The sequence below is a fragment of the Argopecten irradians genome, chromosome 13 (genome assembly GCF_041381155.1).
Source record: "Argopecten irradians isolate NY chromosome 13, Ai_NY, whole genome shotgun sequence".
Taxonomy (NCBI): domain Eukaryota; kingdom Metazoa; phylum Mollusca; class Bivalvia; order Pectinida; family Pectinidae; genus Argopecten; species Argopecten irradians.
This window is the reverse complement of record NC_091146.1, coordinates 13,404,026-13,421,331: the sequence shown is the minus strand read 5'-3', so window position 1 is coordinate 13,421,331 and position 17,306 is coordinate 13,404,026. Positions and strand designations below refer to the sequence as shown.

The following is a 17,306-nucleotide window of genomic DNA, read 5'->3' as shown; positions in this document are numbered from 1 at the left end:
ACGATATTCCATAAGTCCTTTTTTCATAACACCAAGAAAAACACGAGAAAAGGAAGAAAGCTTGATTCCCGATGGTCCATACAAGATTGAATCTGTTCTTCCGAAAGGAACATATCGCCTTGAAGGTTTGCGTAGCATCACCAATGCTAGTAGACTGAAGCACTACTTGCAGAAAAACCCGATGTTCTGACGCGGGTAGTAGTGAAATTTTTGAAAAAGGATCAACTGATCTGATACCATTATCGAAGCATGGGAAAGTGAATATAAATTTTAACTCTACTCAGAGGGATTCTTCATTCAGGAACAACTTGTTCGTACGTGCACCAGTCAAATTCACATGAAGGAGATGATACAATTACTTGCACGCATGTTGAAACGGAACGCGCAAAACCTATTTTGTTTGCGAAGGTGAACAGAAAATAACAGGAAGATAAATCCGCTCAGTTTGCAATATGGGTAAAATTATTATCACCCAGACACGTCCCAATACATTGATGTATGTACTAGTCCCGGGGATACGAAAAACATGACTATAGAAAAATAAAAGTTTGAAGTGTCGTATTCTTCGTAATAAACACACAAGCACCTAAAATATCTAAATGAGGTATTTGTTACGATGATAACAATATAAAATTTCATTTTAAGTCGCGGTGACTACGTAATTTAAATAAAGGGGCGCTTATATTCGGAATGGCGATAACAGAATTCGAGAATTATGTTTGTGCAACAGCTATATATGTGTATGTACTAAGGTCATTTTTCAACAGACCTGCCGTTGAGAATTGACTCTAGATGCTGTCAATTTTCAAACGGCATATTCAATTTTCAACGGCATTCGGGGCCGTTTTCAACGTTGAAAAATGACCCGAGGTCAATTTTCAACGGATGTCTATTTTCAACGGGTAGTTAAAAAAGCATGCATTCGAAATTAAATATATATATATATATATAAATATAATGAAATATTTTTTTTTCGAAAAAAATTTCTAAGTCATTCCCCAGTTATGACAGTGTCGTATCTAAGGAAATGGCAGCCATTTTTCTTTTTGCTCTGCTCAGTTACCTTCACTTGCAAACCCCCTTTATAAAGCACGGGACACGTGCGTCATTCTAAACATATCTTGTCTCAGGTACACATGCCTCGACATTCGGCCGAGCCTGGTACAACTATCCGTAAGATATTCGTACGATGTCCGAAGAATAGACCGGTTATCGCCCGGATATCTTACGATAATCGGCTGATTAGCATTAGATGCTAGGTCGATAGTCACTACTTCGTTGGCCCCTACAAATATCTCTGAAACAGACACCGTGCGATTACCACACGGCCACCATTTTATGAAAATGATGTGTGACAACTTTTAGATTGCTGTTGTCCGATGTCGGAAAAATGACCAAAATTAGCGGTGTACTCCCGATAATCCCACTCCCCGTATCGGCCGATCTTTGTGACCCATGCATTAGTTATATTCTATACTAGTGGAGTTAGAAATTATTTCGCACTGTATATACATATCCTCTATTTCAGTACAACAATAAAAAATATGTATAAACAGACTCACTATTTATGTCATCCGTGTTTAATGTTTCCCACGTTTAAAAGGCTTTATCTTGAGTTAGCTCATTATCTGTGTACATGTTTACTACCTAGATAAAAAAAACATGGCCATTTTTTGTATTTTAAGTCAGGTTTATCGGAAGTGCAATTTGACATTATTTACACTACATTGATATGTGTAATTGAATCACAAATTCAATCTGTATTCACAAACATCTCGTACTGTTTTGCCTAGATGCAATATATTAAAGAGATAATACAGATCTATAATACTTTTGTATGGACATCATTAAACTCGTGTCGCGACGTGTGTACCCATAGTAAATAGTATCAATTATCAATTTCTGAAGAATCATTTAACAGCTATTAGATGGCGATATTCTTGAAAGTAGATATAACTTCAGCAATTTCACATAACACGAAGATATAGTCTTTACATTTGCTGTATCCTTTTGAGAAGTATTAAAATATATGATTATTATAAAATCACTCTGAGTACATTTGATGTTGATTGGTTTGTTATATTACCGTCCTATAAACAGCCAGTGTCATGAATGAAATAAAAAATCGGTCGGACCTGATTATATATCCAATGAAATTATAAAATATTCTATAAATGTTATGATTCCGTCATTAGGAAAGTATTTTAATCCAATTCTAAGCTGTGGTTGAAATTATAAAAAAAACCCATTCAATCCATTTATTTACATAAGAATAATTTATGAAAATAAAAATTATTGAAAGGTCATTATATTATATTTGAAATTATGACACCCATATACGACGAGAAACGAGATTAATGGAACAGCTGGATGACAAAGTCGTTCCACAACGTCGCGTTTTCAAGCTTCCGCCTTCCGGTCGACTTTGTTTTTGCAAATGAAAAACGACTAACAAGAAACATAGATCAAATCGGATTTGATTGACTTATTACAGTAAACTTTAGTTGTTTCTACATCAAGAAACAGCAAATTAAAGATTGATTGTAGATTGAAATATTTTGGGGGACTATTTTCTATTGATATGACACTGGCGTAATGTTTGAAATCAGCTGATCGATGCACGAGAATCGTTGTATTCATTGTGTAATCATAGTGTTTTCATAGGCAAATGTTTGTTTTCGTCAGTTGGTTAATTCATATAGTGACGAAACACTCAAAATGTAAATATATGTATATAAACGACTTATCAAGCATTCAGGAGATGTAAAAGTAGATTTTTTTGTATATGATTTAGTAATTTTATCTGAGAGTCCTGAAGGGCTACAAAAATCAATAACCGAACTCGAAAACTATTGTGCAAAGTGACAGTTATTAATATTAAATACAGCAGAAACGAAAACGATAATTTCCGAACGAGAAACATGGTAAATGGTATAAACACACTTCTATTATCAATATCTGAAGTCTCGAAAGTAAACAATAAAACATGGTTTTAATGAACCTCTGGTGACTAACGAAATTACTCCATTTTAAGGATATCTCGTTATACATTTACGGGTAATTAAAAGTATATACTCATTAACTCGTTATAAGCGTAGTCTTTATAAACCTGTTTTGCTGTAAACTCATCCATTTCAAATATCGAATATATATGTCTTTACATTTTATTGCTACATTTTGAAAAATAAAATATATATTTGTTTTAACAGTTTCATTCACTCTGATGTCATCTATCTCTACTTTCGTTTTGTGCGGGGTTTCCTACACCCACATAAAGAAACACGTCACCAGTACGTCTGCCTTGGATCATACCCTAACAGATCAACATCCAGGACGATGATAACATAATCACTGTCGGGGAGGGATTGGACACTTCAGAAAGTAATATATAGAAATTTCTCGAATTAGTGTGTCACTGTAACCAGTCAATTACGTGTTGAAAAACAATAACACTCGTGATAGTTTGTATGGGATCGGTATTTCAGATGTTTTGATTAGCATGTCAACAGAAAGCAATACAAATATCAAATCACTTCCTCATTTGGAATTCATCGATGTACATTTGTATTAATCTTGGTAAATTGTTAATATAATATTAGATCATTGTAAGTTAATAAAGGTAATATGTCGGAAACGTGATTTTTGTGGATTGGGGAGGATAACGTTACCACATATGTAACTATCCGAATTTACATTCTCATGAATGTTTAGAAATATTGTTCTGGTATCAGATCAAATCTGATTGGCCAACCTGAAGGGTCACCAGAACGTAACCCTTTATGGAGTTTTAAGTTCAGTTATCTGTAGACTTGCTCATGTCTTTCGATAAAATATCAAGGTATTTGTCGTATACTGACCTATTTAAATCCAGGTTTATCTTTAACGCATTTTGATATTTAATATACATGTACACTCTAGTATTATGCGCCAATGTATTTCGATTAACATTTTTACTAGTTTGTTTTTGGCTCTTACAACACGTATGTCTGCGATATCATATACGTACTTCTGCTTAAGCGTTTATTTAACATGGTATATGGTGTCGTGATCAAGTTCTATAAAGTGCATAATAGATAAAAAAAGAAACAAATATAATATAATTCCCTGATGTATATATGGTCTATCTAAATAAATATCAATTAACGATATGCCCGAAAATACTATCGAATATAGGCATAATATTATCTTTGCAACTTATATCAATTTTTAATTATAAGGAATATGGCATATAAGTTATACTACTTTCGTTTTGTGGTGCATGATGGATTATTTAGGGCTCTTGACTTATGGGATGAAACAAACTATTTCTTTATGTTTTAGATATGTAATGTAAAATTAAAAATGAAACAAATAACTACCATAACACTTTTCTGAAACGTCAAATTCCAGTTTGAAACAAGCGTCAACGTTCAAATGTGCATTATTTTTTATTTATTTATTTTGTTGGTTTTTTTTCAACAACAACAAAAAAATAAAATATTCTTCAAGTTCTAGAAGGCCCAGAGACCTAATGTTAGGTTTCTAGCATGCTGACATCAATGTCTAAAAAGTTTGTTGGTATGATTGACTTAGACCTTCATTCAAGGTCACTTGGACCAAAGAACCTTGGACCAATCTTCAACTCACTTCTTGTGAAGTTCTAAAGGATCTAAAGACATAAAATTATATATGTAGCATACTGACATGAATGGCTATTAAGTCTGTTAATATGAATGACCTAGACCTTCATTCAACGTCGCATAGGCCAAAAATCCTAAAATCTTCAAATAACTTCTTGTGAAGTTGTAGAAAGCTTAGATTAAATGTTAGGTCTGTGGTATGCTGACATAAATGCCTACTATGTTTAATGAAGACATCCAAGGTGATATAGGCCATAAATCCTGTAATCTTAAATGATTTCTTGTAAAACAGTATTGACCTTGACATGTATTCAAGGTCACAATAGTCAACAATCCTAAAATCTTTAAACTATTTCTTCTCAAGTTCTGAAAGGCTTACAGACCTAAAATTGGACATGTAGTATGTTGAGATAGAGGGCTACCAAGTTTAATAATATCAATGAGTGTGACTGATATTCCGTGTTGGTGAAAAGCCAATCAAATTGGTAGATAACAATTTGTAGTACATCGTAAGTATTGACGGATACATTTGTCAACCTAGATTTATACAGGGAACCTTGCATAAGGATTTGCTATGGCAAAAAGTCAAATTTTTCTCGTGACTTACTTTTTTAATAAAGGTTTTTGGAAAATGGAATTCATACCAAAGTTAAAAATTTAATACAAATAACATGGTTGTGTGCTTGATTTTGAGCTTTAATGAATCAAATATAGCTATTTGACGATGACAGTTATTTACCGGAATTGCACTGTTTTGAGCATACACACGACAAACCAAAGCAATATTTTGTAAATTAGTTGTCTGATATGTATGGATACTCACAAAATTGATAAATGAATGAAATAAAGAATTGAATTGAATACTGAAGAAAAATTAATATCACACAGTCAACTCATTATTTTTTCCTTAAGAAAAATGAAAATAACTCGGTGTTCTGATGACTACTTTTTCTAAAATTTTGTAGTTCAGATGAAAAAAGGTGCTGTTTCTTAAACCATCATAAAGACAAGGGGTTATTTTTCAGCATTTTTAGCTAAAAATTCAAATCGCTTATAATTGTCATCACATTGAACCTAAAAAGATTTACAGCGAAAATTAACTTGATATAGCTAAACACGTTATTGCACAGTCGAGTTAAGCAAAACATTGCAGTGAAAAAGGTGAAATTTCACCTCTTTACAAATATTGTAAAATATAGTACACCTTGGCAAAATGGCTGGCAAATTGGTAATTTATTGAAATATGTATAAAAAAAAAGTTCTACAAGCAATAGAAGTATAATTTTTGACATCTGTTCTATATCACAACTTGCTACAAATTGAAACTATTAGTTTTTGAAAGTTCTTTGATTAATGATGAAAGGAGACTTCAACCAGACTGAACCTCACCACAGCAGATCCTTAAGCCACGGATATAGATGTTCTGACGCCTGTGATGTACATGTTGAAATTAATATAAATCAACTTTTGAGCTTTTGTTCCGGAAACATCATTAGATAGAAAACAAGTTTTCCTGGTCATGATGTTTTTTAAAGATGCTCCACCGCTGACAAATGATATTTTTTCTCTATCAGAAACAGGAGCAGACGCTTAAGTATTTTTCTTCAGTTACAAAAGTTACTTACTTTACACACCATTACCACCATTGAAAAATTGGAGCTTCTAATTTTTAATTGCATCCCGAAAAAACCCGTGGCACTATATCCTATATGGAATGAAGTTCTGATTGCGCATCCACCAAAGGCAAAATAAATTATTTCATATTATATTTTGTGTTAATTAGACATAAATATGCACGATTAAACACCAATTTTTGTCCAAATGATGAATATAATTTATGCTCTGTCGGTGGTGGATCATCTTTAAGAAACAAGTAATTTAAGATCATGTCATAATCGCAAATCCGGAAGAGGTCGGCTACGGTCACGGTGATCTTATTAAAATGTGTAAACTAGATCGCATGTACAGAAACGACGCCGAGGCTGTTCTTATTTCAAAATTTTCGTTATATTGATTTTTCTTTTATTTCTTTGCTTTCTAGAATGGATTTGAGGGACGACTTCCAGTTGGTGGTTGCCATAGATTTCGGGACTACGTACACTGGGTACGCCTATTCCACACGACATGAGTTCAAAGCCGATCCAATACAGATCCATTTGATGAACTGGAACGCAGGCTCGGCTGGCCTAGTATCACAGAAAGCACCAACTTGTGTTTTATTTAAGCCCGACCAGTCGTTTGATTCCTTCGGATTTGAAGCAGAAGATAATTACAATGAACTGGCACTGGATGATAAACACGGTGCTTGGTTTTTCTTTCGCCGCTTCAAAATGGAATTATACAAAGATCATGTAAGTTTAAATCTGTGGTTATGGTAACAATATTTCTTTATTTCTTTCACTCTAGATGTACCGTATACGATTGGATTTGTTTAATAGAAAACGCTTTTAATTATCCCCCGCCCAACGAAGTTGGCGGGGGATATACAAATGGGTTCCGTCCGTCCGTCCGTCCGTCTGTCCGTCCGTCCGTACGAATGGTTTCCGGAGCATAACTCTAAAACCAGTAGAGATATTTCCACGAAACTTCATACACACATTGGTCTTATGGTCTAGCAGTGCCTTTTTCTATTTTTAGGTTTTCATTTTTTGCATTTTTTCCGTAACCATGGAAACATTGCTGAAAATATCATATTTTTGTACCAGGTTCGTTTCCGGACCATAACTCTAAAACCAGAAGAGATATTTCTACGAAACTTCATAAACACATTGGTCTTATGGTCTAGTAGTGCCTTTTGCTATTTTAAGGTTTTCACTCGTTGTACTTTTTTCTGTAACCATGGAAACTTTGCTGAAAATGGCAGATTTTTGTGTAAGAATCGTTTCCGGAGCACAACTCTAAAACCAGCAGAGATATTTCCATGAAACTTCATACACACATTATTCTTATGGTCTAGTAGTGCCTTTTGCTATTTCTAGGTTTCAATTTTTGCATTTTTTCCGTAACCATGGAAACGTTGCTGAAAATATCATATTTTTGTACCAGGTTCGTTTCCGCAGCATAACTGGAAAATCGGTTGAAATATATGCACGGAACTCCATAGGCACATTAGTCTTATGGTCTAGTAGTGCCTTTTGCTATTTTAAGGTTTTACTTTCTGTACTTTTTTCTGTAACCATGGACACATTGCTGAAAATGGCAGATTTTTGTGTAAGAGTCGTTTCCGGAGCACAACTCTAAAACCAGCATAGATATTTCCATGAAACTTCATAGACGCATTGTTTTTATGGTCTAGTAGTGCCTTTTGCTATTTTTAGGTTTTCACTTTTTGTGCTTTTTGGGGGGTCGGATTTCATCCGACTCCCTATAGGCGTCGAGCGAGCTCGGCAAGTGGGGAAACACGCTACAAACTCGAGAATTGTGTGTCAGTTCGCGGTGCGATATAGTCCCGATTTAAACACCACATGCCTATTAAATTACTCAATGTCAAATCTATTGGTTATGGATATTTTATATCATAAAATATCGTTGCACATTTCCATTAACATTCAGGTGTTATTCCTTATTTCCAAAGTTATATATTCATACGCAGGCCCGGTCGCATTTTCAATGACGTTATCAAGCTTTCAATAATTCAACAAACCATTCGAAAACACTCTTTTTAAAATATATAGAAATACTTTATAATAGTTGTGTTCATATAAACGTATCTTAGTACAATGTATATAACTTTGCTTTTGTATCTCAATTATTTAAAATGTTTTGTTGTCCTAAAGTTAAAATGTTGCGTACCATTAAGCGTACAAGGCTTTCTCGGTCGGTCAATATAATGGAACGTTTTTTAAGTCACGCGCGCACTGGCCATGGTGTGACACACCCACTCGGAGGATAAAACAATAAATAATGTTTCAGCTACAGTTCTAAAGTGTGTTTTTAATTCCATTTGTCATCGTATATCACGTTAATGGAAACCTTCCCCATATAGACGCGATATATTAAGCGTGTTAACTGCGGAGTTTTTAATATATATATATAGATATATAAAAAAAATCTCAATTTAATGCATACATCAATATCTCAGACTTGTGACTGATCAGACAGATATCATGGTAAAACCAAGATTAAATTAAATTAATGTACTGTATTGTATTCTGTTGTGGGGCACCTGTTAACTGTCAGAGTGTTTGGTTCCTTGCAGAGCTTATCATTATGTTGCTGATAAAATGTGTTGACAAATATGTTTTTTGACAGTGTAGATACTAGATAACATTAATTGCATTGTTTAAATCATTTTGAAATGTAGTAAATGTGTTCAAAGTTTGAAAACTAAAAAATGCAAAGAAAAGGTAATAAATTGATATTAAGTTTGCATTGCTTTTAATGAAATTAATGCTATGGTGAGCAATAGGTAAACATGAACCAGTGTATGTTGTGTTGAACAACTGCAAATGAAGTATTTACACATAACTTGAATTTTTCAAAATTAGATTAATATGTCACATACTGGGAAATGGAAATTGATACCTAGGAAATAAGTGTAAGGTGAAAGTATCCAAATCGGACATTTGTTCATTTGTCAAAAATACAGAAGATGAAGTTCATTTTTTGTAGATTAATTGATGGCTATATCAAAAGAAAAATACCGACGTTACAACGAACCATTTTGTATATCGATATCAACGTGCAGACAGTGAGATTAGACTGATAATTTCAACACGTGTGAAAATGATAAAAAAAGCAACTAACAATTCTTCAGTCCGACCCCCCTTCAGTACTTCAGTACTTTGATTTCTGTAACCATAGAAACATTACTGAAAATATCATATTTTTGTAGCAGGTTCATTTCTGGAGCATAACTCTAAAACCAGCAGAGATATTTCCACGAAACTTCATAGACACATTCTTTTTATGGTCTAGTAGTACCTTTTGCTATTTTTAGGTTTTCATTTTTTGCACTTTTTCCGTTACCATGGAAACATTGCTGAAAATATCATGGTAAATGGTAAATGCTACTTTGCAAAACTCCACCCATCTTTGTGTATATAGTCTAATATAAATGTCAAGGCTGTATACCTGATTCAACAATTGCAGTCCCGCTCTACTTGAATTATACTCCATCTTTCTTTAGCTCAACTTCCTTTTTCCTGTTTTTTTCATACACATAAGTCTCCACAATCAAACTGAATGACTATGTCCTTGTTCAAAATTATAATCTACCTAAATGAAATACCTTGTTTTATTTCAAGAAGGTATGTTATGAAATACTTCTTTAGATATTGAACGAATACACGCATCTAGCCTACTATGTTTTTCCGGCTTTTCTAAATGACGACATCAACGATATGTCTAGATGTCTTTAAAGCTACAATGTTATAGATACATGTAGTTTGAATGCTGTAATAAATACATACTGGTGGGATTGTTTTGTCGATGATTATGACTGTTATCGTGATGTTAAATATCTGAATATAGGAGGAAAGGTAATTATATGGCAAGGTAAGGTCACCCCATCTGCTATACTTCAGGAATTACTATAACTGACGTTATACCCATCCATATCTCATACTAAACCTGGGGGCAATAAACCAGAACAGGTAATTTATTCCCTTGATATACACCAAAAGAGTCGTTTAACGATACACTGTGGTTGGAGGTGTGGCTTTGAAATTGGGCGTCGCCTTCTCTGTAGTCTTCAAAAGAAATCATTGCAGGCGTGTGACTTGTTAAGTACTGCCTTCTGTGGATATAACAGCACTCATAGTAACTATTGGAGTATCGAGGATGAGGCCCCCCACACGTAGTGTGCCGGCCATATACCACTATTATTTACAAACCGTATGAATCATGCCGTGTAAATGTCACTTGGTATCCAGAAACATCGGAAAACAGACAGATTTCAACAGGTCGGACACTGTGGTGTCCTCGGATAAACACGCCAGGGCTGACATGGGTAGCTCAAAAACCACTGCATGTCAGTATTTCAGCTTCATAAGAATGAAAGGTTTTATACGGCATGATATATATTGTATGATGTACCAAACTAAAGATAAATTAACTGGCTGTCGATTGAGAGTATTCCCATTGTCACATCTTATACGGGTTATTAAAAATCATACTTGTTATGAAATTAAGTAGTGTTGTTATATGGCCGGCCGAGTTATATACCTTGACATACATAGAAAGAAAAATGTCTACATAGCCAAACGTCTGTGGTACATTAGTAAAGAGCATCACTGGCACAATGTCACTAACCTTAAAAGCTTACTGTATCAGAATGATAATTGTATGCCAGGAGAATAACATGATGAAATATTATAAGACTCTTGTAGTATAGGGATATTCCACCCGAGGGGTCTCAAAATGTTGTGATCTATAGTTATATAAAGACTGTGGATTTTTGTGTCCAGTGTTATACGTCTGGAGATTGTCTGGCACATTATTATCAGTCATTTTTGTATGAGTGTTTTCCGAACACTGGTGTTTGTCAATTTTTTCCCCGGCAAGGCTGCTTTTTTCGCCATTGTTTTCATTATGACTGATAGTTTATTTTTGTCTATAGGAGATCGAAGGAACCACATGTCTTGAACACGAGGGTTTTTGTCATGTGTAATGGTAGGTAGATAGAAAGAATCATCAGGGTTACAGTAACCCTCGGGGCGTTTGGCTTGGTAAAACATATACATTTGCACAGGGCATCTTTCAGGGTTATATGGAGTTCAATACATCCTCGGATGACACGCTGGAATTGTCCTCAAATCCTCCCCGTTTCTTGTTTTGGTCAAACGTTCATGATATTCAAGGTAGTCTATGTCGATATCGGCGTCATGTTTCAGAACAACATCGCCCCAACACATTGCTCTATGTTCCATAGCCCCACCCTTCATACCAAAGTGTATGTGTTGAACCACAGAGTGTTTATAACAGAAGTTGGATTTACGTTCCCTGGTTGCCAAAACTGATACAGTTTTTCAATGTCCGAATCATACAAAGGATCCGCACTGTTTGGTTTGGAACCTTTACCTTGACGTTTCAAGTCGTGTTGTTTGGCTTTCAAAGCATCTCGTGTTTTGGGAAACTCCACACTATTACCGATTATACTCATACCGTATCCACGTTTCTGTAAATGCCTGTCAAAACTGCTAATCATACTACGTAACGTATACGTACTTGGTTCATATTCTTTGTTGTCTTTGGTTCTTACAGATACCACAAAGCTAGATAAATAGTCATGTCACGAGAGTGTTAGTATGTGGATATGTTCTCTTCGTAAATAAACTACTCTGACAACTGTAAACAGCTGATAGTTTTATTATACGCAAAACGGAGACAGATAACCTGAAATAAAAAGAACAATACCTGACAATACATAGGGACACATAAATGTACCAACTATAATATGCCATATTTATACTGTAAAGTAATAAATATAATATACAGGTATTTATTTATTATATATTTATAGTAAATTCTATTTTAATTCCATGGTTATTACATTTAGTTTACAATCACTTTACCCTATACATTACCTGAACCTAATGGACCACGTGCGATCCTTTGTTATACATATACAAATTATAAAGGTTTATGGACAATTTATTTAAAGTTATAACAGAAAACTATTAAGTATATTAATTATATTTCATAATGAAGAATAAGTTAATTACTTTATTTCTAGTTAAATATTAAATAAACATACCTTTCAGCACTGTGGCCGTAAAGCACACAGGCTTCCAGCTATAGGTGTTACATGTCCGGTGCCTATTTTCCATGTAATGTGTGGACACGCTTCCACCAGGGTGGGCGTGCACGTGCAAGGACAGGGTCATGCAGGGTCAATGTGACACACTCAACCAATCCATTCACTCACCTCTCATACGTCATCATAACAACTAACATACACACAGATTTACATGTACAGGACATTACATGACACAGGGACATGTAAATTCAGACAATACACAGCGCATGTAGTTTTAAGACCTAATATGATATATTTTATGTACACAGTGAATTCAAACACCGCGACATTCATCCAATTCAATTGCAGGTATACAATGGATTAGTAGCCGGTCATTATATTTTGCTGCCATAATCTCACCAAGAAGTTTCATGTTACCCAACGTTTTTACCAAAGTTGTTTTGTTTTCATTTCCATCAATTAATTTCTGAACATCGACTTCTTTAAATCTGATGTTTGCCATTTTGAATTTCCCTCTCTCGATACTACAGCGCGAGGTATTTCCCTTGTAAACAAATGCAGATAATAGTACGAGGTGCCTATACCAGAAATTACTCCGCGCGCGTAGCTTTATTGCATGGGTAGATTTGCAATACAAACATAGCAGAGATGAGTATATTACCCTGGACAGCCCAGTATTATACACATAGGAACGAGAGAAAAGCCGTTATTTCGTATCATCTTCATAATGTGTTTTGAATACAACTTAGCATCTACGTTTTTTCCTCATTGGGATATCCTTGATATCCGTGGGTGTTTTATTACTGCGAAATATCCAACTCCGGAATATGTTATAGCAAAACTGAAGAGTATGTGTGCGATAACGGATAGGCAGATCGTTTGGGTCTGGTCTTTATGCAGCAAATTAATCGAATAACGGTGCACTATGTGGCTTTGAGACCCTCTCTGTAATCTTCAAAAGGAATTTCGGTTTGCCTGTGATCGGTTACTTTTTACTCCTAAACTTACGTCAGGTTTGCTATGACATTATCAAGAGGTGAATATAAAGCTGGACTTTATCCCTGGCCGGTCGCTCTTCGCATGCCAGTGTCACCAATACCACAACGAGTGGGACATAACCAAAATCAGTCACCATACCGCTCTATGAAACGGAACATATGAATGTTAAATTTAATAGCACGATCGTTATTGATATTTCAGCTCGACAGAAATAAAACATTAAAAACAGAAGATGGAAAGGAAATGAAGGCAATCAAAGTAGTATCGTCTGTTATTTCCTACTTGAAAGATCATATGACGAAAACAATCAAGGACCGAGCGATCGACATTCGGGAGACGGAGATTAGATGGGTAGTCACGGTCCCTGCCATATGGAGTGACCCAGCCAAACAGATGATGCGCGAGGCTGCCGAAACGGTAACAAATCAATCAATTGATAAGGCAATAGAATATCCTAACAAAACTTGAAGTGTCATAATGATACAACCATATCCAACAAATCCGATCAAATGAGATCCATTAATAGTCAAGTGGTAGTCATTCTTGTTGATTATTGCAGGCTGGGATTGCTGGAAACCAATTACTCATTGCATTAGAACCAGAAGCAGCATCCATGCTATGTAAACATATGCCTGGGAGTTTGCTTTTATCCGGTGACAGGGCAGACAAACTAGAATCATTCCGAGTCGGTTGCAGATACATGGTGTTAGATGCAGGAGGTATGTGTATGCGTACACAATTTAATTATTCCAATAACTATTAAACTTGTTAGAGTTATCTTTTCTTGTACGAAACAAAATATGTATTTTTCCTGCTATTCGTGAAAAGTTCCCCTTATGCAGTTTTACACCTTTTAAGTCCCCCAACTGGAGAACCATGTTACGGCAATTAGAGTTTGAAATCAAGTAGTTTTCGTTTTCATTCTAAATGCGGCTTTCTGATAAATTTAACACACTGACATTGCGTATTAAATTGGAAAGGAAGTCCTTGAAAAAAACAACAGTTGAATCGTACTTTAAAACGCGTTTAATGTGTAGTATAAGGATTGATATCACCATTTTGTAATTTCTTCTGGGTACGGTATGAAAAAAAAATATTTGCAAACTTTTGTGGCATTAATGATTCAATACATGTCTGGAATAGAGGATATTTTGATACCGTTTACTATAATTAAAAAAATTATAAGGTAGAATCTACATCCAACTTCTTTTTTTTTAATTGATAGAATAACACCAATATAAACAAAAAGGGAAATAAAAGGAAAAATGGTAAATCGTGTTTAAAAGCCATTGCAATGATATGTGTGATTGAAATGTTTATTCATACCACTGGCTTATACGAGGAAACAATCACTATTTTTTTTTTAAATATTACACTCATTCATACTAAGCAACATAATTATTTATCATTTGTATTTTGTCTATTCACACAGGCGGTACCATAGACATCACAGTACACGAGGTTGCAAGTGGCGGGTCGCTCAAGGAAATCTACGAGGCTAATGGTGGGGATTGGGGAGGAACAAAAGTAGATGAATCCTTTGAAAACTTGTTGAAGACTATTGTAGGTGAACCTGCTTTTTCGCACTTCAAGGCCAATGATGTTCCAAGTGTTATCGACTTGCAACGAAATTTCGAGGTGAAGAAAAGAACTTTCACAGGAAAGGATACTGGAAATAAAACAACGATCACAGTGCCGTGTTCTCTATTGGAATCATTCAAAGAGTGTAATCCAGATAAACATATTAAAGATGCAATTCAAGAAAGGTTCCTTCCAGAAGATGTGGCATGGAATAGGGATAAAATTCGTCTTTCCCTAACAAAGGCACACTCTATGTTTGAACCATCTTTGAAACATATATCAGAACATGTCTCTGAAATACTACATATAGCCGAGGTACAAAAATGCGAGGCTATTTTGTTGGTGGGGGGCTACTCCGAATGTCCTCTCCTACAAGATTCTATCAGATCTGTTGTGGGAAACAGGCGACTGATTATTCCCAATGGGGCAGGTTTGGCCGTACTGAAGGGGGCTGTGATTAATGGTCACCGCCCGGACACATTGTCTCAGCGGATATGTAAATACACTTATGGAATATCTTTGAATTTTCCGTTTGGAGAGGATGGGTATGACAAGTATCGGTATGTTAATAATGATGGCGATGTCAAGTGTGGACATTGTTTCAAGATTTTTGTCAATAAAGGATCGCATGTGTCAATTGGGGAATCTTCAGTAACTCGAGAAGTTTACGTTGGATATGCATTAGCAAAATCTATTCATTTCTCGTTGTACGCGTCTACATCTGAACATCCCAAATACGTTACTGAGAAGAGTTGTCAGAGGTTAGGAGGCATCACACTCGATATGCCCGATACGACGTTAGGTAAAGCAAGGGGTGCAAATGCCACCATATACTTCGGAGGCTCAGAGATTAAGCTTACTGCCGAAGACAAACACACTGGGGAAAAGATCAGTGCCTGTTTTGACTTTCTTGGTTAAATTGGCAACACTTTGTATGCTCCGCCAGCACTATGTACATGTAGTATAACGATGCCATGTTATAAGATTTTATTTAAAGAACACTGTGATCATTGTACATACATATGTGATTATATATATAAGTCTTAAGGCAGGTATTTCAGAAACATCGATTTCAGGAAGTTGGTAGATGAGTGTAGTTACATCATTGCCAAATGTAACTTTTAAATAGTGATCTTTACAGTTTCTTTCCTGCTATGTTCGATATAATACGTACTAGAACATTAAAATATAGGAAACATATTTTAAACAGAATGTCTGCATTATGATCATTTATAATATCATCCGCCCGCTAGATAGCCGATGGTTTCGCCTATGTGAATAATGTAATATTATGCATTTCTTCCATACCTATGGGTGTAATACTGGCTGGTCAAGGGCAATACACTCATGTCGCCTGAGGCTGTATTGCATGGCTACCCATGTAATAAAGCCTCGTGACGTCACGGCATCAACAAAATTTCTATTTCCTCGGTAAAATTTTAACATTTTTTTCACAAACTTCTTTGGTTTTTTACTATAAATGATGCAAACAACGGAATTTTTGTTGAAAATATCACGTAATTTTTTCATGAAAAATGGACTTTCAGCCGTGGATTTCTTCGAATTTATTTCAAAATGGCGGGATATTATAGTTTAAAAATTGCAATAAAACGTCGAAGTATGAAAGAAAAATACTCTTTCATAAGTGGATATGAAGGATAGGGATATTCTACCCTCGGAATCACAAAATGTTGCAAAACCCTAGGCAAGCCTCGGATTTTACTACATTTTGTGACCCTCGGGTAGAATATCCCTATCCTTCATATCCACATATGAAAGTGTCTTATGACCCCGATGACAGTGTGATATGGAGATTTATTTACCCGAAGGTGTAATATTTCCCGAGGGCTTGCCCGAGGAAATATTACATATGAGGGTAAATAAACCTTCATATCACACTGCCACCGGGGACATAACTTGGTTATTATACCAAAAAGTCGCGATTCGCTACTCTGGCTGAAATATTACTCAAAGGTGATAAAAACAGAAGGGATATGGAAAATGAGATAATAGGCTAGAAACTTGTGTGTGTCCTATTTAAACATATATCAGTTTGATATTTGTTTATATTTTGTATCTTAATAATAAAATTAATGAAGGTAATCTTCACATCTTTTTGACTACTGATTTTTTTCTTTGACTTACCTTCCTTTAGTTCCAATGATTTGTGACATCATCTGAGACAATCAACTGCCGGAACTGTCAACATGCATGTATATTTTAAGCCACAGGTCTCAGTACACATGGAGAAAAATATGTTCAAACCTTAAATAATAAAAATTCAATAACACATGAGCTAGACTAAAAATGTCCGTCAAGGGATTCTACTTTATGTATTTCAAAAATTGTCTTAGCAAGATAATTAATTCATTAATATTTCGAGTTACACAATAATGTCCGATGTAGTG

The 17,306-nt window shown here is 35.1% G+C and overlaps 1 protein-coding gene, 1 long non-coding RNA gene and 1 pseudogene across 3 annotated transcripts; 1 reads left to right on the top strand and 2 right to left on the bottom strand.

The window, feature by feature from the left end:
* The first annotated feature begins 3,261 nt into the window (after positions 1–3,261).
* LOC138306017 (heat shock 70 kDa protein 12B-like) lies at positions 3,262–16,999 on the top strand. Of its 2 annotated transcripts, XM_069246338.1 has the most exons (5): positions 3,262–3,381; positions 6,661–6,970; positions 13,519–13,734; positions 13,877–14,036; positions 14,750–16,999. In XM_069246338.1, exons 2-5 carry the CDS (start codon positions 6,662–6,664, stop codon positions 15,814–15,816), a joined length of 1,752 nt encoding a protein of 583 aa, XP_069102439.1. In that variant the 5' UTR covers positions 3,262–3,381; position 6,661; the 3' UTR covers positions 15,817–16,999. The 2 variants fall into 2 exon arrangements, with proteins under 2 accessions (XP_069102439.1, XP_069102440.1); XM_069246339.1 differs by lacking the exon at positions 13,519–13,734.
* LOC138306527 (uncharacterized) lies at positions 10,932–11,841 on the bottom strand (annotated as a pseudogene).
* On the bottom strand, positions 11,912–12,643 carry LOC138306018 (uncharacterized). The gene is made up of 2 exons (XR_011205759.1): positions 12,316–12,643; positions 11,912–11,954 (listed from the first exon to the last, which is right to left on the bottom strand). It is a non-coding gene; the product is annotated as an uncharacterized lncRNA (long non-coding RNA).
* Positions 17,000–17,306: the final 307 nt, after the last annotated feature.

Excerpts from the sequence above, each read along its gene's own strand:
- LOC138306017 (XM_069246338.1), top strand. The coding sequence starts at position 6,662 with ATGGATTTGAGGGACGACTTCCAGTTGGTGGTTGCCATAGATTTCGGG. Across the intron at positions 13,735-13,876 it reads TGCGCGAGGCTGCCGAAACG|GCTGGGATTGCTGGAAACCA; the intron begins GTAACAAATCAA and ends TGATTATTGCAG. Across the intron at positions 14,037-14,749 it reads CATGGTGTTAGATGCAGGAG|GCGGTACCATAGACATCACA; the intron begins GTATGTGTATGC and ends CTATTCACACAG.